Raw genomic sequence first — 24,987 nt, 5'->3', positions numbered from 1 at the left:
ATACTTTTTATACTCCATTGTTGATTCGAATAGCAAACAACTCTTACTGCATGCACTGCAACAGACTTTTTTAAAAATGGTGATGAAATAAAATGCTGTGTAGAGTCAACCAATCAAAATGTTGTATGAACTCAACCAATCAGCATGTTCAGTGCCCAAGTCCCATCCCCGAAAGTTCATGAACTTTGAAAAAAATACTACCTCGCAAGCAGGGACTTTCTGAGGGGGAAATTTTTTTATCTGGAACTTCATTTAGACCCTGGTCCCTGTGGTCAAAACACACCGAGTACCACCCCAAAGTCCCTAGTTCCTGTGGAAAGTTTTTGCGGTGGAAAAGCCACCAAGTAACCATTTGCACTCAAATCACAGGCGAAGACTACTGACTGTCATCTCGCTCTCCATCCCTTCCTTTCCTTTTCTGCTGGACAGTTGTTTTTATGTGACGACAGACAACACAGTGGAGTGTTGTGATGATGATGACTCATTTGTCACAACCCTGGCCATGACATGTACTGCTATCTCTTTCCCGATGTTCTCTTGCTTACTATTCTTTTGCTGTCTTGCAAGCACTGGCATTTCCTTCAGGAAATACAAATGTAGCTCAGCAGCTGCTATTCCGCAATGTTCCAACAGCAGTGATTCATACAGTATCTCACAGAAGTGAGTACACCCCTCACATTTTTGTAAATATTTTATTATATTTTTCCATGTGACAACACTGAAGAAATGACACTTTGCTACAATGTAAAGTTGTGAGTGTACAGCTTGTATAACAGTGTAAATTTGCTGTCCCCTCAAAATAACTCAACACACAGCCATTAATGTCTAAACCGCTGGCCACAAAAGTGAGTACACCCCTAAGTGAAAATGTCCAAATTGGGCCCAAAGTGTCAATATTTTGTGTGGCCACCATTATTTTCCAGCACTGCCTTAACCCTCTTGGGCATGGAGTTCACCAGAACTTCACAGGTTGACACTGGAGTCCTCTTCCACTCCTCCATGAAGACATCACAGAGCTGGTGGATGTTAGAGACCTTGCGCTCCTCCACCTTCCGTTTGAGGATGCCCCACAGATGCTCAATAGGGTTTGGGTACCCTCAGCTTCTTTAGCAAGGCAGTGGTCGTCTTGGAGGTGTGTTTGGGGTCATTATCATGTTGGAATACTGCCCTGCGGCCCAGTCTCCGAAGGGAGGGGATCATGCTCTGCTTCAGTATGTCACAGTACATGTTGGCATTCATGGTTCCCTCGATGAACTGTAGCTCCCCAGTGCCGGCAGCACTCATGCAGCCCCAGACCATGACACTTTCACCACCGTAGGCAAGACACACTTGTCTTTGTACTCCTCACCTGGTTGCCGCCACACACGCTTGACGCCATCTGAACCAAACAAGTTTATCTTGGTCTCATCAGACCACAGGACATGGTTTCAGTAATCCATGTCCTTAAGTCTGCTTGTCTTCAGCAAACTGTTTGTGGGCTTTGTGCATCATCTTTAGAAGAGGCTTCCTTTTTTGGGATGACAGCCATGCAGACCGATTTGATGCAGTGTGCGGCGTATGGTCTGAGCACTGACAGGCTGACCCCCCACCCCTTCAACCTCTGTAGCAATGCTGGCCGCACTCATGCATCTATTTCCCAAACACAACATCTGGATATGACGCTGAGCATGTGCACTCAACTTCTTTGGTCGACCATGGCGAGGCCTGTTCTGAGTGGAACCTGTCCTGAGTGGAACCTGTCCTGTTAAACCGCTGTATGGTCTTGGCCACCGTGCTGCAGCTCAGTTTCAGGGTCTTGGCAATCTACTTGTAGCCTACGCCATCTTTATGTAGAGCAACGATTATTTTTACTTAGGGGTGTACTCACTTTTGTGGCTAGCAGTATAGACATTAATGGCTGTGTGTTGAGTTATTTTGAGTGGACAGCAAATTTACACTGTTATACAAGCTGTACACTCACTATTTTACATTGTAGCAAAGTGTCATTTCTTCAGTGTTGTCACATGAAAAGATATAATAAAATATTTACAAAAATGTGAGGGGTGTACTCACTTCTGTGAGATACTGTAAGGGTAGATATCTGTCAGTAGTGGTCATTTAGCAGACAGTTTTATTCAAAAGCGAATTACAGTGAGAATGTCACTGAACAACCTGGACTTAAGTGTTTTGCTCAAGGTCATAAGTGTGATAACTCATGGTTTGCTCCTTACAGGGTTTGAACCAGCAACCTTTTGAATGCCAAGTCCAGGCAACACCATCCTTCTATCCTTCTATCCTTCCATCCTTCCAAGTTCAGTTCAGATACTAATCACACTATGTATAAAATATATATTAGAATCTACTAGATATCTACTTCAAAAGTTTGGGGTCAGTAAGGTTTTTTTTTTTTTTTTTTTTTAAAGTAATGTATGCTTTTATTCAGCAAGGCACATTAAATAGATTAAACGTGACAGACATATTCTGTAACATGATTATTATTATAAATAAACATATCTTTACTATTTCAAATAAATGCTGTTCTTTTAAACTTTTCAAAGAATCCTGAAAGGGAAAAAAAAAAAAATAAAAAAAAAAAAATAACATGTAACAGCTTCCAAAGATATTAAGCAGCAAACCGTTTTCGACATTGATAATAAGTAACTGTTTCTTGAGTACCAAATCAGCATATCAGAATGATTTCTGAAGGATCATGTGACACTGAAGACTGGAGTAATGATGCTGAAAATTCAGCGTTGCCATCACAGGAATACATTACATTTTAAAATGATTAAAATAGAAAAGGAAATAGAAATTTATCTTAAAAGTTAAACTTTCTTAAAAGAAAGTTATTTTAAAATGTAATAATATTTCACAATATTACTGTTCTGTATTTTTTGATCAAATAAATCCAGAGATCAGGTTTGGAAATAAGATACAATTGACAGAAATGATGAAACAAAAAAAATAACTGTAACACTTATTTTATAATATTTACAACTTATATATATATATATATATGTGCATTGTTCATTGACAAGGCTGTCAGATAATTCTAGAACTGTCTTCAGGCAGAATCATGACTGACCACTTCTGTCAATCAGCCAAATGGGAACTGGCAGTGGTTGATAATCTCAAAATGGCCAAATATCAGTTGATTAATTATGAACTAATGTACTCCAGTACTTAGATTCTCTCTCAAACAGCCAGTCCAGCTATGACACAGCAAGTTCTCTCTCAACAGTGACATATCAAGCTCATCCCAGACACAAAATTAAAAATATATGCAGGAAAATTATTGCCTGGATGCCCAGATAATTTTATACTATATTTTTATATATTATATATATATATATATATATATAATATAAAATTCTTCATACAGTGGACTACCAGTAAAATTGATAAAAATTTGGAACCAAAAAATATTCAGACACTTTGACCTGACCATGTTTTCCTTAAGTGTAATCTGACATAATTAAGATTAATTTTTTCTGACACTGTTTAGCTCTGAGATCTTGTCATATTTTATTACCACTACATTAAACTACAGTGAATAAACTGTATTAATGAATGAAATGTTCAAGGTGTCTGAATACATTTTGGTTTGACTGTATATGTAGAATAATATTGATCGTTCTAGTATTTGCAAGGATGTTTTGAAAGATTGCAAAGTATGAAGTCAGTGAGGGCAGAAGAGGGTTTGAGAGACAGTTGTTTCTCTTGGGTAAACAGAGTGATTTGGACAGGGTGACACTGCTGAAAGGGACAGTCAGTGGAAAACCGCTTCCACCTAGAACCAGATCCAGTCGCCTCTTATTAATGCAGTGGATGCAGAATGAAACAGGTCCTCCAACAGCAGCAAAGCCTGAGGGGAAATGTGTGTGTGTGTGTGTGTGTGTGTGTGTGTGTGTGTATGTGTGGGTGAGAGGGATGTGTGTAAATATATAAGGGAGAAAGAAAAGAAAGGAAAACCTTGTGTATATGCATGTTTTTTAATGAAATCCAGGCCTCTAAGACACTTTATCGCTGGTTTAACACGAGTAACGTTCACACAAGTGAGCTGTGAGCCAAGCCGTCAGAGAGCAAATAAAAATGACTCCACTGAGACAGACACTACGCTAATGCAGGAAAGCAGCTCGCTTTGGTTCTTCAGCTCATACCAACAAGGCTTCGTATTGCCAGAATAAACAACCAAAAACAGCTCTCAATATCCAAAGCATGAGAAAACACCACATCTCAGCCTGCCCATCAAATTGAATGCCTGCAAATACAAGACAGACAGGCAGCCTCGTCAATCTGATGTCCTCTAGGTAGCGCACACTCCCACAAACTGAGGGCCTGTCACTTTTAAAAACAGCTTAAGGTGCTGTGGCGGGGATGTCTGATCCCTCACCATCATATGATTAATCTGCTGCACAGAGTTTTACTTACACAGACAACTGCAGGGGGACGTGGACGAGCACCTGTCTGTATACACACACACACACACACACACACACACGTTTATTATAACATTATATCCTCTCCTGCCACCATGGTAACACTCACCTGACTTCTCTTTCCACCTCATTGAGCTCTCTTTCCACCCATATGCTTTCCTTCACTTCTCTCTATCATTCAATCTGTCTCAGGAGGTGTGTGTGGCGCTTTTTCTACAGCTAATGGAAAAGCCAAACAGTTTGTGTGCTCTTGAGGCCTACGGTCCACTTGAAAATAACTGGATAATGTCAAACAAAGATTGTGAACAAACAAACAATTGATAATAGTGACAAAACACTCACTTTCTGTAATAATTCACACTCGCCATAGATATATGCATGAAATTTCACATATACACAGCAAAATCTACTGGCTATCACATCTGCGCGGTGTGTGTGATTATGGGAGCAAGCCCCCTCTGATCACAGACACTCCCTGCGTCATACTGGCTGCAGCTGTTGCATGTCGCAGGACTGAGTGCAGTCAGTGTTCTCCACCGCTCTGCGCACACCAGGAGACACAGCTTGTTTGACAGATGTGCTACATGTTGTTGTTAAACTGTGATGAAATTATTTGTGAAAGATTGTGATGCATTTCTGACATCTGCTTTTTACTGATAAGGAAACAAAGATCCGGTCAGGAGATAAATACATTGTGGTTGTTACAATAGCCACTAGCATCACATACTGGCTCACATTTAAATAAATTAACAACTATATCAGCTATTCTGTAATACAATAATATATAGGGATGCACTGATCATGATTTTTTTATTGCTGATTTTGATTCAGATTTTGATTTAAGTAAATTTGCCGATTGCCTTTTTTTCCTTTACTGTATAACACGCAAACTAGACTTAAACAAAAAATATCTGTAGTCATTTGAAATTAGAGGCAACCACTGAATTTAATCGTGAACCAAACAAAGATGCTAAACACATGTAACATAAGCAGTTACATGTTACATTGTATAATTTCAAGATTTAAAGCAAAAACAGAATGGTCCGACTTTAGATTTGTGAAATTATGCTACATAAGACACACCTGCATAAAACAAAAGCCGCAAACAGACTGAATAAATGCAAATTCACTCTCTGCCAGTAGGTGGCGCTTATAGAACAGCAGCGATATAGCGTTTCCTTGGTTACCGCTTACACTTTCTTTAATATGGAAGTAAGGGGGAAAAAAAAGCCATCAAAACTTTTCAGTTCCCTTTAGAGATACATTCATATAAACCCCCACCCCCAATTCAATATTTATATTTTTCTTCCAATATTTCAGGCATTGCGAACAGTGAGCTTGCCGTTTTCTCTTCTTTGCTTCTCTGGCCTGTGTTAACATCCTGTTTACAGATGTTGTAATGTTTCCACACAAATTACATTTTGAAAAACGATTGCAATGCAGTTTGTGCACAAGTCCAGAATAGAGATCGGCCAAAATAAAATGTAAAACTGGCCGGTTGTCAACCGAGTTTGGAGCAAAATCCACCCGGTTCAGATTAATGTCCGGTCAATTGGTGCATCTCTAGTAATATACAGAAAAATTTGATGTGCATGTGTGTATGGTTGCAGATCTGTGACCAAGATATTCTGTCATCATCATGTACTAACATTCATGTTGTTCATTCAAACTTGTATGAATTAACTTCTTCCATAGAGCATTAAAGAAGATATTTTTAAGATTGTTCACACCGCTCCAGAAAAAAAAAACAGTGATCAGGAACTGTCAAGTTCTAAAAAGCATTATTAAAAAAAAAAAAAAAAAAAAAAAAAATCATATGACTTGTGCATTATAATTTGAAGTAAATGCCATACATTCATAAAAGTCAAAGCCATACAGGACTTTTAAAGGGATAATTCATCCACGTTAGAACAACATGAGGGTGAGTGATAACTTTTGGCTGAATTGTCCCAATAAATGCATTGCGTACAATAGTTTTGTGTGAGGGGAAAAAGCCAAAATGTAAGGTGTTCACTGAACAGTTGTAGTTCAGTATTTTCAGCCATTCATACATACTCATACTTATATGGCTTCAAGTTACTAGTACATATGACTTGTGCACAATATTAAAACTCCCATGGGACTTTTTGTCTTTTTAAATCTTGAACACCTGGTCATTTTAAGCTTTTATTGTATGGAAAAAAGCAGCTACAAAAGAAAGACAATAATACAGGTTTGTAATAAAAGGATGAAAGAAATATTTAAATATGATATTAAATATTAAACAAAAGCATATCAGATGGAGACTTTGAAAAGGGAAAAAGCAATCCCTACAATGTTTATTTTATCCTAGTGGTCTTGATAATCTTCAATATCATAATCATGATGATGCCACACTGATCAAAACTGCTCATTTTGCATGCCTGGTCTTCCTTCGGCGATGACACAAGTAATGCAATAGAAATACACAGGCAGAATGGACAATTCTACTTTTAATTCAATCAGTTAGGCAGGGAGTCTTTCATCTGCAGCACATTAATAAAGCACATGGGGAACAGCAGCAGTAAGAAGCTGAAACTTCTCAGAATAAAAGAAAAGGACAGACTCACTACTAACTTGGCATGAGCTAAACTAAGAGAGCCAAGCCTGCTGGCTTTCTCTCTCAGCTCTGTAGGTATGCGATGGATTCCGTTCACTCCATGTATTATCAGCGGGGTGATCAAGGCCTGGTGTTGTGGAAAGGCAGATTTGTTAACTTCAGGTTAAGGTCAAAGAATGACCAACCTGGAGATGATTCAATTACCCGAGCAAAACAAGCCAGCTTTCCAAGCATTCAGAGGCACAGCAATGGATGGTTTGACTAGCTAGCTGTCCACCAACTGACCATTTGATTAGTGACATCCTAGTTTATCTAATTAATGTTTTAGCTTTAATGTTTAGAGTGCTTTAAAAATTGACAGCATGTTATACACCTTTTTTTTTTTTTTTTTTTTTTTTGAGTAAGAGTGGGCGTGGCCATTTGTAAATTTAATGTGTCTGGCTTCCGGTGTCATTCGCTTCAAGCTATTTTCAGCTGTACAAAACAGCTCGTTATGCTGCTTGGTATTGCAAACTGGTATTTCTTACTATATTATTTTAATGTATTGTCTTAATTATAAACAGTTTTACAGTTTCCTGCACTTTGACATTCTTCTTGTTATTTCCCTATGGCAGCTAATAAATTGGAAGTCTCGCACATTCACAGAAAACACCTTACTTTCGAATTGAAAAATAAGGTGGATACTTCAGCATGTTGTTAGACTGTCAGCATGGTAAACGCTCTCAGAGAAGCTGCGTCTCTAAATTCATCCCCTTTTAAAGCAATGCCGCTACCGCCATTAAAGCACTGTTTGTCAAACAAATACACCGCCTTCTACAATAATAAACGGCAATTACGGTCTGACTTCAAATCTGCTGTGAACAAAGTTGCAGTTACATTTGTATAATCTGAAGGTCTACATTTTTTGGAGAACCAATCACAAAAGAAAACAATGCCATATGATGATACTTTTGTGCTTCTTTATGTTTTGTGGGAATCAACCTACCTTGGCTGACTTATAGTTGTCTTTGCATATTAAGCTGGTACTGGAGAATATATTTATTTACATTTTACTTACATTTACTCACCCTGAGTATAAAAGTCAGCATGAAATGAAAATTCATCCTTCACCCTTTTTTTTTTTTTTTTAATGAAAATGTCATAACTCAAACTTACGGTGAAATGACAAGACTTCTCTTGTGACGTACACCACTAAAACCCCACCTCTTTCTTACAATCGACTGCACGCCCACATTTAGATCTAATCAACAACAGACAGAAAAAAGTTGGTGTCCTACATTTTTTCTTTTTTCATAATCCGTTTCACTTGGAAGTACATCACAATGCAGAAAAAGATCTATTGCTACTTCCGTTACATCCGAGAAAAATAAAAAATTAATTCAACCACACGACTAGTCAATTATGACTGCTCTTGCACATCCCTAATGCTCATTCAAGTGGTTTCAGTTCAAAACTCTTTCCTCTGATTGATTTCAAAGTTCAATTGCATACTTTCAGTCATGGAATGAGAGCAGTCCAACCACCAACAGCATTGTCACCACCACCACACACTCTGCCATCAATCCACCCACTGACAAAACAAAACAAAAAAACAACACCTTTCTTAACCACAAGATAAAATTCTAAGTCTTTTAGGAAGGGTGTGTGTGTGTGTGCTTTGTGCAAGTTTATTTACACTATATGATAAAAGGTAAACATTCAACAAAGGACAGTAAAACTGTCAACCAGAATTGCCCTACTGATGGACTCATATGAATTCCCAATAAGACAGCACTCACAAACGTGTATAATCTAACCTCTGCACTAAAATGGGGCGAAGACATCCCATGGCCACAGCAATCACGTCAAAGGCTCTTGGCAGTTATTTCCTCATTAGGTAACTGAGTTTAAAATCCAAAATATCCAAACACTGGCTAATGGAAACAATGTTTACAATGTATGCAAACTCTCAGCCCCTTAGCTCAACTCTTTCTAGGAAGAAAGGATAATCATAGCTGCTCTGTGTAAAGTGGAGGGTGTCTGGCTTTGTACGCTGAAGTGCTTCTTGTGTGTAAGTGTGAGCTTAAGCCGCGCGTCTGTCCCGCACCAGACCATCTGCTGATCCAGGGTGTCACTACATCTCTCTCCCCGATCCAACAGGGATTATCCTGTTACGTGCTTTAGACGCCTGCAGATTCCCAGCAGTTAAAACAAAGCAGGTAGGACAAATCCCTATGACCACTGCATGACAGTGTGAGAGAATAAAGGGTGACCTTGTTGTGAATTCACGTCCCCCTCAATTCTGTCAGGGTCAAGTGTTTACTGACTGGTTCAAAATTAAAATTAACCTGCTGTATGCTTAGTGTAGCCCATCAAAATTAGTACAGAATTCTAAAATGATGAAATTAAAATTATTTCAGCATGAAAAAGCAAAATTAAGTAATGTAAGTAATGTAATTCTCCTCAAAGCATTAGATTCATCTGTGCTGAGGAGCCATGCCGACGCACAACCCACGTTAAGATTATTCCGCAAACAACTGCAATTGCAGGTTTCGAACAGAGATGGCGACAAAGAGGCAAAACCTACGGACTGCAGCTTTAAGAGAGTGAAAATTAGCCAAAATAACATCACTAATGATGATTCAAATGCTTGTGTATGAGGTCACTTCTTGTGGACGAGGCTCAGTCTTATATGGTCCCTCCAGAATTGCTTTTAGGACTACAGCATCAAAAATGTAAAAAAAAAAAAAAAAAGAGAAAGAGAGACAAGATTAAACCAATGGTTCTCAACCTTTTAGACCCGAAGGACCCCCATTGCCCAAGACAATATTCAAAGGCCCAACATAATAATATATTGTTATATATCAATACAAAATTAATTTTAATAAAAATTAATATGTAAATTAATTTTAGATTTTTCCAGATTTTTCAAGAACTGAAATATGAATCTTGATTAATTATGTTAATTATGTAAAGAACAATTTAATTAATTAATTATAAATTAATAATATTTTAATTATATTACATTTTAAGTCATCTTGGATGTTTGCTAAAGCTTGCTGTTGTTTGAGAATCACTGGATTAAAATTAAAAACAATTTTACTCTGTTAATTGTTAATAACAGTCTGCTCTGCTGGCTTGTAATGTTAAATACAAGAGCATCTAATCCCTAAAATATTATCTAAGATCCAACTCTAAACACTGTTCCAAAAGATCAGTGGAGATGGAGCTGTTGAAATGGAAAAAAAGAATCCCAATATTTACTAAATTCGAGAGTATAAATTTTTTTAATTTTCCTGATGACCAACTATTTAACTTTTTTTTTTTTAAATGGTGTGTATTGTAGGATAACAGAATGCTCTCTATGACAGAAAAATATTAATGCTTAATGGATAATAATCAGCTTAGTGAAGATTGCCAGGTAAAAAACTGATCACAACTCTTTCAGCTCTCCCTCGCCAGCTTGGCGATAGTGACTCTAGCCTGAAATATGAATAAATTATTTAGAGCCTTGCAAACAACGAGTCAGCCACCTGAATAATGGTGTTTATCTGTGTCAATGTTTGTACAGCGTGCCACATGGTACAGTCTTATGCATATCATAGAATACACTATGTCCTTTCAAAATACAAAGCAACACTTATTGGTTTGAAATGAACAGAGCCTGCGGTGTAAATAGCATGACAGACCTGTTTTCTGGTTATGTGGAAGAGGAAGATGAGCTTTTGTGTTGATATTAATTGTGCGATAACAGTGGATATTTACTTGTCGTTGGTAGGTGCAGCGTATATTATAATGTTAATCTAACATCTTAAAAATCCCTAATGCTGGAACCCAACCACTTAACCCAAAAATGAAATTTCTGAGCCCGCATTCGGACGTAAACCTGAAACGAATGTTGCATGCAGTATGACAGGGGACAGACGAATTTGTTGTATAAAGCTGTTATTTTTGTTTTGTTTTTGTGCACAAAAAGTATTCTTGTCGCTTCATAATATTAATGTTGAACCACTGTAGTCACGTTGACTATTTTATCTTTGTTTTTAATACCTTTCTGGACCTCAAAATGTGCAATAACGTTGCTGCCTATGCGTGGATCAGACACCCTCGGATTTCATCAAAAATATCTTAGTTTGTGTTCCGAGGACAAACTAAGGTCTTACGGGTTTGGGACAACATGAGGGTGAGTACTTAATGACAGAAATTTCATTTTTGGGTGAACTAACCCTTTAAATGAAATCTATTCAAACTATTGTTTAGTTGTCACCAAAATTCCTTGAAATTTCATGTAAATCAACAAAAGTAATAACGAAAGTATACAGAGGTGCTGCGATTATTTCAGGGCACCTGTTGAACAAGAATACAAACAAATTTGAAAATGTTACATTTATGGATTGCATCCAGGAAACCCAACTCAGAAGGTTAATTGAGGTTCGTTGAGTCCGTTGTTTGGAGTATTTTAATTCGCAACTAACTGAATAGTAAATGTAACGTTTCAGAAGTGAAGTCTTCTGTTTTTGAGGAAACATGCACAGTAGGCATTCCTTTGAGCAAGACATACTACTCAAACTCCAGGGTTGTGAAATGATGGATTCCATATGCTCTCAATTGCAAAACAAAATAAGCTGTTTGCCTTATTTTTAGTTCTACAAATGAATACTCGTATAATAAATCAGCATATCTGCCATCTTTCAAAACATTTGAATATCTTTCAGCAATACATGACAGTTAAAATAAATGCAAATTTTTATATAGCCAAAAAAAAAAAAAAAAAAGTTTCAGCATTTTGTTGTAAACTATCCCAAACTAGATACGCAATTGATCTGGACTATAAAATCCTTTCACCCCTCAGTATGTTATGCTAAATGAGCTAAAGCTAAATTTCAGCAAAAAACTGATAGATCAATCTAGAATCCAAGAACATTCCCTATAACCTATGCATGCGGTCAAGGAAGGCAAACATTTGGACACTGATGAACAACACTGGTAATCGAAATCCTGTTTAATTAAGGTTGCAAGTGATACTGAGCAAATGAGAAATGTCACCCATTCTAATTTGCGAGATGAATTAAGGCAGCTTTCCTGTCAAACACCCCTTTCTAAGCAATTGTAATTAAATATTATCTTTGAGTTCATGATCTAAGGTTACAGGAAACATGGTGACATCATCAAAGTAGACTCAAGGCATCTGAGAAGGGTGTGACAAGAGATTGGTACATGTATTGACCCAGTGCATTAATGTGTAGTGAGGTGAATGTCATGCCATGGTAATAACCAGGAACCAGAGTGCAACAGGCAGCAAAAACCGTATGGGGAGTCATTGACTATGTAGATTTTGGAGCATTTGGAGTTTCTCCTCTGACACCTGTTACACACTATACAATCCAAAAGTCTGGGACAACTTGTGAAAATTAGGGGTTGAGCAATATGGGTTTTTCAATGGCTGATATTGATATTTAAAAAGCGGCATGGCCATTATCTAAAAATGGCCAAAAATCAGCCAATAATATCAAGAAAGATGGCTAAATGCCAGAAGATTAGCCTAATCAGTCTATCGCTAGTGAAAATGCTTGCATTTTGTGAAATATTAAAGTAATACATAGGTTTTCATTACAAACTATATTATCCATGAGGAGCACATGACACATGTGAGTTACAAGGGCCACTGTCATGCACAGTTTTGCTCCAACCAGCTCCAAAACACCTGCCTGGAAGTTTCTAGTAGTCCTGAAGACCTTGATTAGGTAGTTCAGGTGTGTTTAATTAGGGTTAGAGCTGAACTCTGCTGGACAGTGGCCATCCAGGAAATGAGTTTGACACCAATGATGTAACTAAAAAGTTTATCTTAGTATTTGGTTTGTCCTTGTTTTAGTTTAATGCAAAACCTGATGGTGTTATCCAGCTCAAATGGATAACGGTGTTGCTGAATGATCCCTCATGGAATCATATACAAACCCAACACACGTACACAAGCTTAACTTACAAGTACATACTACTCTACAACTCTTACGAGTGCACAACCATCTCCCCCCTCCCTTTCACACCTCTGGCTCTCACTGGTACTTACACACATACATTATGAACATGCATTGCACACAACTGTATCTCTTCTTTAAATGTGTCCCAATACACACTCAGCCATCAGCCACTCTCTTTCCGTTGTGCGCACACACCATTTGGCTGGGGTTTATTAAAAATTCACAGTTTGTTCCATTAAAGATTCACCACAGCAGTGCTGTTACGTTTATCAAGCCTCTGCCAGTCGCCCTCCAGCGAGCAGCGAGGAAGCATTCCGGGGCCCTGATAATACGGCAAGGCCGCGATTCTGCAGCTGATCTGAGGGAGGTCAGAGAGAGTGAGAGAGATGTGGAGAGGCAGAAAGTGCTGAAGGTCTTAGCCTCTTTTTCCATTTAGAGCTACGGCAGGCTGCGCGTCTCAATTATTCAGCAGTGTTTCACGCGCCTTCTGACATCACCACTGCATTCTCACGATGCCTGCGTCTCAGCCACAGGCTCCACGCTGCCCTGGATCACACCACTGACCACCATCACACACACACACGCTACAAGCAAGCACAATACCATTAGTATGTTCATCCAAACCACACATGGCTACAGAACTGTATAGGAATAATGTTACATCTGAGGTCTTCAAAAGGATACTGGAATTTTAAACTGAATTTTATGCAAAACAGGTACTGAAGAAATTGAAGCATTACATTCAAATAAACTCAATATAATACATAACTGAAATTTAATCTTAAACTACACTTAATGAAAAATAAGAATATAATCAATAACAATCTGACAAGTCATTTGGAGCACTACTATAAACAACAACCATACTGTGGCAGTCTCAACATACAAGAGTGTACTGCACTCTCTGTACTATAAGATATAATAATAGTGCTGGGCGGTATACCGGTTCATATGGTATACTGGTTTCAATTTCGAGACCGATATGTATTTTTCAAAAAAATTGAATTGAAATGACATGCTCGCTGATTATGATCTGTGCTACTTATCCACTTTTTCATAAGAAATGCTGTCCAAATGTCCCGTTTGTCATGATGGCGTCTAAAGTCCCCGCCAAAGGAAGTTGTCCCTTTTAGCAATTTGTTAGCAACCGCCGTTTTTAAGACACAATAAAGGTTTAAAAAAAAAAAAAAAAAAAAAAAAAAATCACAAGCGGGTTATAACTGGTGTGTTGTGTCATAGATCAAAACATGAAAATATCCCTGAGGTACTCTATTGAAATTTGAAGTCTGTATGAATGAGCGCCACATTTTCGTCTACTACTACACATACTGAAGCACGCGTGACGCTCGCGATGATTTCAGTGTCTGCTGTCTCACTCATAAATGAACTTCTTCTGCAGAGCAGCTCTTAGAGTCACTTCATCAACATTTCACCATTTAATTTGATAAAACTATCGACATTTGTCGTATCATATACACAGGAAGTCAAAGGTCTTCACGACCCTGTCAAAATAAAATGAAATGACAGAAATTGCACAGTAAAAATGTAGCCTACTTATTAATATTATTAAATTAAATTATTAAATTATTTGATTACATTTTAAACTAAATTGTTAGCTTTATGAACTGATTTGATTACAATTAATTTTTAATTGTCCTTGCAATGTTTATATAATATATCCCCTGTACTCCTGACAGTAAAATATGCCAAAATAAAGGTCCAGTGCAAAAAAACGTGGCATACCGTGAAACCGCCAGAATCTTAAAAAAAACCGTGATAGAGATTTTTGGTCAAACCGCCTAGCACTATATAACAATAAAGTAATTGCAGACTGTCCTGGCCTTTGCAAGATGACTCAGAGATGATAATAGCTTATGCGTGTCCGTTAACAGGTTGGCATGTCGAGAGATCTCTCTGGGCTTTGATTAAGGCCAAGGGAATGGGGAGATTTCACGGGAGGGGGCTTTGGCACTTGTGTGGGCTCCACCGAATGAATAGCACTGTTGCTTTTTAATGCAGTGCCAGCCAGCATGATGAAGAGTTTGAAGAAAAACAGTTGCCAGGTTCCTTGAAAGGAAGCCTATGAGAGTCGCCAAACTATGCTGATCTAATTACCTGTTGCTTTTTGTCCAAGGATCTTTTAAATAAATCTGTTGTTTACCGGCCATCCATGGGGACCGTAGCGTACACAAACACATACGCACACAAAGAGAACAGGATCTGTTGTAATTCAGCTTGAAGGTCTACAGACAGAACAATCATTTCTCTAGCTCTGGCTATGTGTCCACTCACACATTCTCATCTAAAACAGCAAAAAAGGCAGAAGAGAACTGCTTTTACACGAGACCACAAGGTACCACCCACTGCAACCGTACCTCGAAAAACAAACAAACAAACACTGTAAGGCAGTGCTTCTCAAACTTTTTAGAGTGTCGTACCCCCTGAAGCATTTAACATCCTTCTGCGTACCCCCTCTCTTCCACTTAGACTGCAGTCATACCTTTTGCATTAAGGGACAGCTAAAGGCTGATATTACAAACTGACAGTTTATTAATAACTGCATGAAGGCACTGTGTTGAATAATGTCTGTTGCATAATCCAACGTTTTTCTCTGGGTGAAATAATTTAATACTTGCCAAAACAAAAAATCTGTACAAAATATAGCAGGGGTCAACAATAAGGACTGCCCGATGGTCCAGTGCCATCGTGAACGACGCTTGGGACAGTTGATGAAACTGTCCACGTCCTGATTGGGCCAGTGCTGCATCGTCACAAAAGTTTAGCATTTGCATGTGATTTTAAGCCTTGCCAATTTAAATATTCAATAGCGAAACAGAACTCAATTAGGCACAAATACTGAATTGAGTTCTCTTTCACATCTTCTTGTGCTTGAACAGACAAATTCACAAAAAATTATGTCAAAATACATAGTCGGTTATGTCTTAAGTGAGCGTAAACAGTTGAGAAAGAAAACGCATGTGTATCAGTATCAGTATATTGGATATGTGCATTCGGTCTTAAAGTTACAACAGCCTAATATTCATGCTGCGCTGCTGTCTGTGCTTTTAATCAAATGTCAATAAATAAATAAATAAATAAATAAATAAACTGCTTGAGTGATTAACTTTTCTAACTAGCTAGGTGACGCCTTGATTTCACGGAATCATCGGATGTGTTGTCTTCACGTCTACAGCTGGTGGAAAAGAATCGGGACGAGACTCAGGCAGAAATCATGTTCATGGAATAGATTATTAGCTTTACTGTAGTATGAAGCAGAGCAGGACCGAGTGCTGTGCGAGCAGGACCGAGGCCGCTGGAGCGATTGCTAATGAGAGACGAGCGCGATAAACTTCTCGATATCAGCAGAACTTTTTATTATGCCGCAGTCGCCGCTTCTGCTTCTTCCAGTCATTCGTATGTGGGGCAAAGCAGCACTGTTTTATCATATTAGATACATTTGTGTGTTTAAAGTTGTTATAGTGCTACTCTGCATTCGCTCGGCAGCTGCTATGAGACACTTGTTGTGCACTGCAGTAAGCTAAATCGATATTAGGCATGGTAAAACATGGTACTAGCTGTAAATGAAGAAAATGAGATTTAAACAATAAGACTTACCGTGTTAAGCTATATAACATGATTAGTTTTCTGTCGATGAATGTATCCATCCAAACAGTTGCTCACCAGTCTAATAAAACACATAATATATTAAAGCATCTTTGGTGTTTCCATGGTTTCTACAAAATAAAACTGGAAACCAAGGGTAACGCGGCTATGATGTAATTGATAAGCAACGCACGGACACGTCCGGAGTCCTGGTTAAAATTGCTCATTTCTCTGGATTTAAACATTCTTGGAAGCATTTGGCATAATGTAAGTACACAAGTCAACAAAATATATAACACTGTTCTAGTGGTGTTTGGATATTTTAATCCAAAGATTTTACATATTGTGCCTTTAAAGAAAAATGTAATATTCTATAATAATATGTCAAAAATTAGTTAATGTTGTTAAGAAATATTTGATGGCAAAAATAACCCCTGAAGGTTGCCATTTTGTCTTATTTGTATTTAGTTTTTTTTCTTTTCTTATTTTGTGCCTCTTATAATGTTGCTGAATGTTAAATGGATACAATCCATGTAATAAAAATGATTTGATGATGCAGAAATAATATACCCTAAAGCATGTGTTTTTGAACCTTTAAAACATGATCAAAACAATCTATTTTAATGACAAAATTTCAAAAAAGTGAGCAAGTGACAAATATCGGTACCGGAATTAGAATCTGCCAATAGTTGTTTGTTAAATTTGGTATCGGCCAAAAAAATCGTATCGGTGTAACATCCATGAATGCCATCCACAAACGTTACTACGCGACTGGTAGTGGGAACACCCAATAGCGACCTCACCGCCAGCCACCGGCGACATGCAGTGATAAAGTCGCTTGTAGTGTGAACACAGCATAAAAAGGTAGCCCAGGCCGAAACTGACACCATTGGCACAGAGCCACCTTCAACTTGTCTGATTGGCTAGCATGTACAGGCATGAAAAATTCTGTTTTCCTGTTTACAGAGACAAATGTGATTTCTCAGAACACCCATTACTGTGATATCTGTCAAGGATAAGGACATCTAATGCGTGGTATAAGAAAAAAAAGAACAGCACCTTTATTAACATAATTATGTGCCACAACAGCAAGAATTGCATGTCAAATGCTAATTTGTACATTTCACAAACAAAACAGCAAGGCTATTACTACGTTATCGTATTCACTTCCTTTCATTGCGTGCTGTTTTAGGCAGCTGGTTAACAACTGTTAAAAAAGTTACCAGTGTGATATATGATGTTTAAAAATACTGAAGTGAGCAAGTGACAAATATCGGTATCGGAATCTGCCAATAGTAGTTTGTTAAATTTGGTATCGGCCAAAAAAAAAAAAAATCGTATCGGTGCATCCTTAACAAAAACAAATTCTGTGTCACAAGATTAAAAATCAAGCCCCATTTTGGCACTTTACTGTTACTGGATTTCGGTCTGTGTGAAAAGTTCACACAAAGTTAACGCAATTACTTTGCTATCATGATCAATCTTTGCTGCCACCTCCAAGTAATCATGCCCATGCCTAGCTGACAATCCGAAAGAGTAATTTAATTAAAATCCATTTCATTTAATTCAAACCTAGACAGCCCAACCTGATACCATTGGAGGACAGGTACACAAAGTGTCTGTTGCCCGAAATAGATCTGCTGCTTTTGTTTGCGATGCAGGTGAAACAGTGGCTGAGGCTCATATATCCCATACCATCTTCACCAACAGCATAATTAGCACTGATGATACTGGCAGTGATTAGTGACAACTGAGATGGAGAAAGAATGAATGAACGAAGTAGCATCAACAGGTTCCCTGCATTAGCTGTTACACTTCTGAGAGCACAGCACAGACCCATCCAAAGTGAGACAAATTACCAATATTGTTCAGTCTGCTTGATGCAGAATGGAAGGACTAATATCATTATACCTCTGTGCTTCCTGTTAAGCGTTAGTGGTAGGTTAATGTACCTCAAATTAGCATTTGCTCAAAGTACAATCAGATAGCAGTATCTGCCATTTAAAAAAAAAAAAAAGCAGAATCAGTCATAATTGACCAGTGGCCAGTTGAATAAACAGCTTAAACTAGTTATGAAAGTTAGTCATCAAAATTTTTTCTTCAAGACTGGTCCTAGCTATGTAAAGTCGGTTACATAAAAAGGTAGAGCGGCCTATTTTGAACTGGAAAAGTACAACTCACCCCTTTGTTAACTGCTAGTTGGTCTAACTAACTAGTTCTTAAGACACAGTCTTACCATAGCCCCAGGTCTGAAAGTGTGCTAAATCACAAATAATGCATATTTGGTCACATTGAAAAAAAATAAAAAAATAGTTACTTCAAGAATGATGGTGTACTGACACAAATAGAAGACATTACGGCAGATCAAAATGCATGAGCCCAACTAACAGGACAGCAAAAGCAAAACCTTACCTCTTGCTGACAACTTTTTTGTGTTGATGATCTTAGCAGCATATTCCTGGCCAGTTGATTTCTTTACACATCGACGAACAACAGAGAAGGCTCCCCTGTTTAAAAGCAGCACAGCAATACATGTCAAAAATAACACAATCAAACAAGCCTGATATTCAATTCAAGCAAAAAACATGGGTGACTCTGTAACGTCATTTGTTTCATGGGAGTGAACGTGCTCTAAAATGTTCTTTTGGTGCGATTTGCTTGTTTTGATTCTCTGATTGGTGGAGATTTATTTGTACAATCAAGGGTTATGTAGTTTTTAACCAGGAATTCCACTGTTAAACATTGAAAATGTTTGAAAAATTGAAAATGAGGTCTGATGGCTTCAACAAAAGCATTTTCCTTCGCTTAACAACACTGTAGCTCACAGAAGGTCTGTCTTTAAAGGTTTATAAGTTATCGTTCAAAATCAATCCCCCTATTGAGAATTGATCGATTCCCCTTCCGGGATCCAACTGTTGCACTCTACTGGACAGAAAATCAGGAAAAATAATGTGACAGGAACATTTGGACTGGCATTAAAAAAAAAAAAAAAATCAGCATTAAAGGTGATACAATGCAATGACCTGTTTTAAGTATTTCAATAATCTTTCAAATTAATTATTATTTAGAGACCAATGACTGTCCAATGAGGAAAACTGTAGCTGCATGTGATGGCTGCATAAGATAATTAAAGCTGCTGTTAATGATTTATGCACAAAACATACCTGTTATATGCCATTTTTGTTCATAGGCAACTATCGCGAGCTATGACGTGAACGGTAGCAAACAGGGAAAATATGAATCCATTTCTGGCTTTTAAGAGCTCTCTGAAAATGATTCGGGCACTGGTAAAACATCTACGACACTATACTGAAATATTTACAGTTTAAATGTTGGCTGAAAAAGTGTACTCATAACACACAGCTAGTTTTGAATGGAGAAAGAGGCTTTTTGGCAGCAGAACGGAGTAGGTATGGCATCTAACAGCAGGGGCTAAATTAATCAAGCTAACCAGTTAAACCCTAACCCATTATGATGCATTCACACTGACAGCATTTAAATTGTGGAGTCGCTGTATGTTAATTTCTAGTAAGCTCTGTTCAGCTTAGTTGCTTTGCTAACAGTTGCTGTCAGTATGAACGCCCCTTTAAAGCCCCATTCACACCGTCAGCGACACAGTGACATGAACCCATTCATTTTCAATGGACAGCTGGCGACTTTCGGCGACACGAGCGGCAGTGCCGAGAAATTGTAGGCGTGTGAAACGACGCAAGACACGTGACAAAAGTTCAGGAATTTTAACTTTATGCAAATGAGCAGTGGATTTCACGAGCGACAACCAATAGGAGTAAAAACTGTTCGAATGACATTTTAGATCGATCTAGTTAATGATTTAATGCACTTAGCACTGCTGTAGTTTATATAACAACACTCTCCAACAGCACAATGCTACTGCTAAATTTAAAAGTCTAATTTCTCGTCAAATTAGAATGATGTCTTAGTTTTATATATCATTTGTGATTGCATTTTCTAAAAAATACAGCCAGACGTGCAGTCCACCAATAACATTAAGAGCGAAAGCACTGGGAACGCCCACAAGCGTCTTCACAGTACAGAGACTAGCGACATACTGTACAGCGACAAAGTGTTGGCGGTGTGAAAGGGGTTTAAGCTGCGTTCACACTACCAATGACATGCAGCGACAAAGCGACACAATCCAATTAATGTCCGGCGACACGACTAAGGTTGAGAAACAAAAAGTTGAGATACGTTTAACTTTATGCAAATGAAGAGCAATTTTCGTGATAGTGTCGCGACAACCAATAGGAGTGGAGCGCATGTGATCTGTCACAACATCCTGCAGTGGCGTGTCGAGGCCAGATGGAGATTTTAATTTTAGCGGTCAGCAAATTTACTATAATTTATGATATGTCTCTGTGTCCATGCTGAGCTGGAATAGTTTTGAGGACCCAGATAGACCAGCGCTTGTGCTTTCGCCACAGATAAATAAAAAGAGCGCTCGCCGTTTCTTGTTCATCTTTAATGTTAATCATTTTATGTACTGATTCCATTTACATTTAATCTTTTCCTTCCAAAATGTTCGTTTGTAGCGGCAAGAAAACTGATTCGTTGTCTACAACATGGAGTAACATCTGTGAATGTCATTCACAAACGTTACTAGGCAACCAGTAGTGGGAATGCCCACTAGCGACCTCACCGCCAGCCACTGGCGACGTGCAGCGATAAAGTCGCTTGTAGTGTGAACACAGCATAAAAAGGTAGCCCAGGCCTAAAATGACACCATTGGCACAGAGCCGCCTCCAACTTGTCTGATTGGCTAGCATGTATAGGCAAGAAAAATTCTGTTTTCCTGTTTACAGAGACAAATGTGATTTCTCAGATTACTGTGAGGTCTGTCAGGCATGAGGACATCCAATGCATAATATAAGAAAAAAACAGCAGCTTTATTAACATAGTTATGTGCCACAACAGCAAGAATTGCATGTCAAATGCTAATTTGTACATTTCACAAACAAAACAGCAAGGCTATTACTACGTTATCGTGTTCACTTCCTTTCATTGCGTGCTGTTTTAGGCAGCTGGTTAACAACTGTTAAAAAAAGTTACCAGTGTGATATATGATGTTTAAAAGTACTGATGGAAAATCTGAACCATTTGCACAGCTAAGTTCTTTCTATCAGTTTTGTTTAATAACAGACAAAAAGCAATTCAGCAGGACCTTACATCCTCATATGGACCCTTACACCTCCAATGTGTTCCAAGTGCACCTCCAAGTTAATTCGATAGCTATTTCTTAAAACCATCTGCCAAAACTGTCATACAATTTAACTGTAAACATATTTCCAGTATGTTTTATTTGTAAGATATCTGCTATTAAACCAATTTGTATGCTACATAAATCCAAATGCTCTTTTACTAGCTCACTCATCGTTTCGGATCAATGAATGAGACAGTGAGTTTTTGATTTAAGAGCCGCTCAAACAGATTCAATATGATTAATAATGAATCAATCAGACAATGCTAATTCACTTCTTCGGGTGGTGGTAAAAATAGCAATGGGAAATCTGAATAATTTCCACGGATCAGTTTTTTACAACAGTTTATAACAGGCTCAAAAAATGATTCAGCAGGTCTTTATGCCATCATGTTCTAAAACGTTTCAATAGTTCAGTCATATGCAGATATATAAGTTTTATATACTGTTTATTTACTAAGTTACAGCTTTTATTAAAGCAAACTCTGTCTTGTATGTGTTGATAAAACTGTAATATTTCTGCTATTCGATTATTAAAGTAATTTGTATGAGTTGTTGACTCGAGAACCGCTCAAATAGATTCAATACGATTCGCGAACAGTCGTGCAGGCCGGTTTTGTATACAGGTTCATCTGGTTCATTAAAACGACCCTACTACATAGAAAGATTCGTTCACGAATTGGACAACGCTAATTCACTTCCTTCATTCTCGCGCTGATGTTTTTGGCGGCTGGACAACAAACGTAACCGACCGCCCAATGACTCTGCGATATATGACGCCCAAAACAGCAGTATTTTCCGTAACTATCGTTACACAAGTCTGCAGCAAACCGTACTATCACCCTGCGCGGCAGCAGTCATCAGTGATATCTGATCAATGCTACCGAATGCTGTAAAAGTTTAGGTGTGCATTCAACACACGGACTCAGATCACAAAGCCGATCACCTCACACCTCACACTTTCTAACGAATGTCGTTCGCATGTTGATAAAGTGTCGATAAAGTATTGCATCTCGCATAACGACGACACGCAGGCTCCGAAAGCACCCTGTGGCGCGCGAGCACGATGTTAGGAAACGCATCTAAAGATAAACAAAGAAACGAGCTTTATGAACGCCGAGGCTTAATAATCACACCGAATTGTTCAAATCGACTCAATCAAGCTTTTCGTTAGCGGTCTGCACTGGCTTTTGACATGCAAGACCGATACGCCTCTGTATGTGAAGGCTGCTGTCAACACACTGAACTAGACACAGGCAACACGATGAGACACAATGCAGTGAGTGAAGAGAGAGTGTGTGTGTAACGCGTCACACAAATGCAGCGGCGCGGTCGCTTACTTTCCGAGCTCTTCGTACAGCTGATATTCGTCTGTAAACCTGGTGGAGGTTACAATTGTAGCCATGTTGCGCTTTACGAGGATATCGCCTCTCTGGTGTCTCCGGGACCGCCTCGCTCAGGTTTCGGGAGATCTCTCGCTCACTCAAAGGGAGAGAGAGAGAGTGGAGGAGGAGGTGGGGAGAAGGAAGAGAGAGGTGCTGGTAAGTGGCGTGTGTGTTGTGGAGGTGGAGAGAGAGAACGCAGCCAGCCACGCGAGATTTTCTCCGTCGACGTCGAGAAGTGACAAGCACAGTTCGAGCATAAGCGACGCGACAAGACTAGAACGACGTCGCGCTCTTGCTGTATGATGAACTGACTGCTGTGCTGCGGCGTTTTTCGTGTAGAGATGTCTGAACGTGAACAAATCTTTTTTTTTGTTTTGTTTTGTTTTTTTTTGGAGTCGGCTCTTTTTAGTGAATTGGTCGAATTTGTTCCCCAAAACCGGTTTGAACAATTTGTTCAGAAATCGAAGTCAATAACTCAGGATATGATTCGAACATGTCCGAGTCGACTCGTAACGAGCCGAGAGCTGATAATAAAAGCAAATGATTGATAATTAGCTTTTATAATTAGATGAAGGAACAAAAAAATGGAAATACAATTAATACTTGGTTGTGTACAAGTTTTATTAAAACACATCAGAGTTTATTTGAATATAGGCCTACCCACCTTATTTTTCAACACAGAAGTATTTCCTGTGAATGTGTGAGACAAATTAGTCATTGTAGTAGGTAAATAACTAGAAGTATAAGAAAGTGCAGTAAACAGTAAAACTGCATCAAGCAGCATAAACCGTTTTTGTACAACTACAATGACTAGCTGACACCAGCAACCTTGCAAATTCATGTTTAAAATGGCCAAAGCTGCTCTTAAAGGGTTAGTTCACCCAAAAATGAAAATAATGTCATTTATTACTCACCCTCATGTCGTTCCACACCCGTGAGACCTTCATTCATCTTCGGAACACAAATTAAGATATTTTTGATTAAATCCGATGGCACAGTGAGGCCTGCATTCAAAGCAATGACATTTCCTCTCTCAAGATCCATAAGGTACTAAAAACATATTTAAAACAGTTCATGCGAGTTCAGTAGTTCTACCTTAATATTATAAAGCGACGAGAATATTTTTGTGCGCCAAAAAAAACAAAAAACAAAAACAAAAACAAAATAATGACTTTTCAACAATATAGTGATGGGCCGATTTCAAAACACGGAGCTTTGCGAATCGAATCAGTGACTCGGAGCGCCAAAGTCACGTAATTTCAGCAGTTTAGCCGTTTGATAGGAGATCCGAGTCACTGATTCGATTCGTAAAGCTCCGAAGCAGTGTTTTGAAATCGGCCCGTCACTATATTGTTAAAAAGTCGTTATTTTGGCGCACAAAAAGTATTCTCGTCGCTTTATAATATTAAGGTAGAACTACTGAACTCGCATGGACTGCTTTAAATATGTTTTTAGTACCTTATGGATCTTGAGAGAGGAAATGTCATTGCTTTGAATGCAGGCCTCACTGTGCCATCGGATTTAATCAAAATATCTTAATTTGTGTTCCAAAGATTAACGAAGGTCTTACGGGTGTAGAACGACATGAGAGTGAGTAATAAATGACATTGTTTTCATTTTTGGGTGAACTAACCCTTTAAGTTAAAAATAAAATATATAGCAATGTACTAAAATTAACAAAAACAACAATAGACATAGGCCTTATGCCAAAGAAAAATAACTGACTATTGGTGTAGCCAACCTACTAAGATATAATAAAACATCACTAAAATTGTATATGTTTGACTGAAAGCTGAATCATTAAAATGTCGATTTTACAGTCCCCCTAACT

At 38.3% G+C, this 24,987-nt stretch overlaps 1 protein-coding gene across 22 annotated transcripts in view; it reads right to left on the bottom strand.

Moving 5' to 3' along the window:
* camk2g2 (calcium/calmodulin-dependent protein kinase (CaM kinase) II gamma 2) overlaps positions 1 to 23,463 on the bottom strand; it is a 68,606-nt gene extending 45,143 nt beyond the window's left edge. For 3 of the 22 annotated variants that reach the window (XM_051916293.1, XM_051916296.1, XM_051916295.1), the window contains exons 1-2: positions 23,112 to 23,458; positions 18,969 to 19,063 (exon numbers count right to left, since the gene is read on the bottom strand). In XM_051916293.1, the coding sequence (XP_051772253.1) occupies positions 18,969 to 19,063; positions 23,112 to 23,176 (160 nt within the window). In that variant the 5' untranslated portion in view covers positions 23,177 to 23,458. Of the gene's footprint in view, positions 1 to 18,968; positions 19,064 to 23,111 lie in introns of all 22 variants that reach the window. The other 19 variants (XM_051916300.1, XM_051916305.1, XM_051916306.1 and 16 more) reach the window with 14 other exon arrangements.
* Positions 23,464 to 24,987: the final 1,524 nt, after the last annotated feature.

Source organism: Ctenopharyngodon idella, chromosome 13 (genome assembly GCF_019924925.1).
Source record: "Ctenopharyngodon idella isolate HZGC_01 chromosome 13, HZGC01, whole genome shotgun sequence".
Taxonomy (NCBI): domain Eukaryota; kingdom Metazoa; phylum Chordata; class Actinopteri; order Cypriniformes; family Xenocyprididae; genus Ctenopharyngodon; species Ctenopharyngodon idella.
Note: the sequence above shows the minus strand (reverse complement) of the source record. Positions and strands in the feature narration are given on the sequence as shown.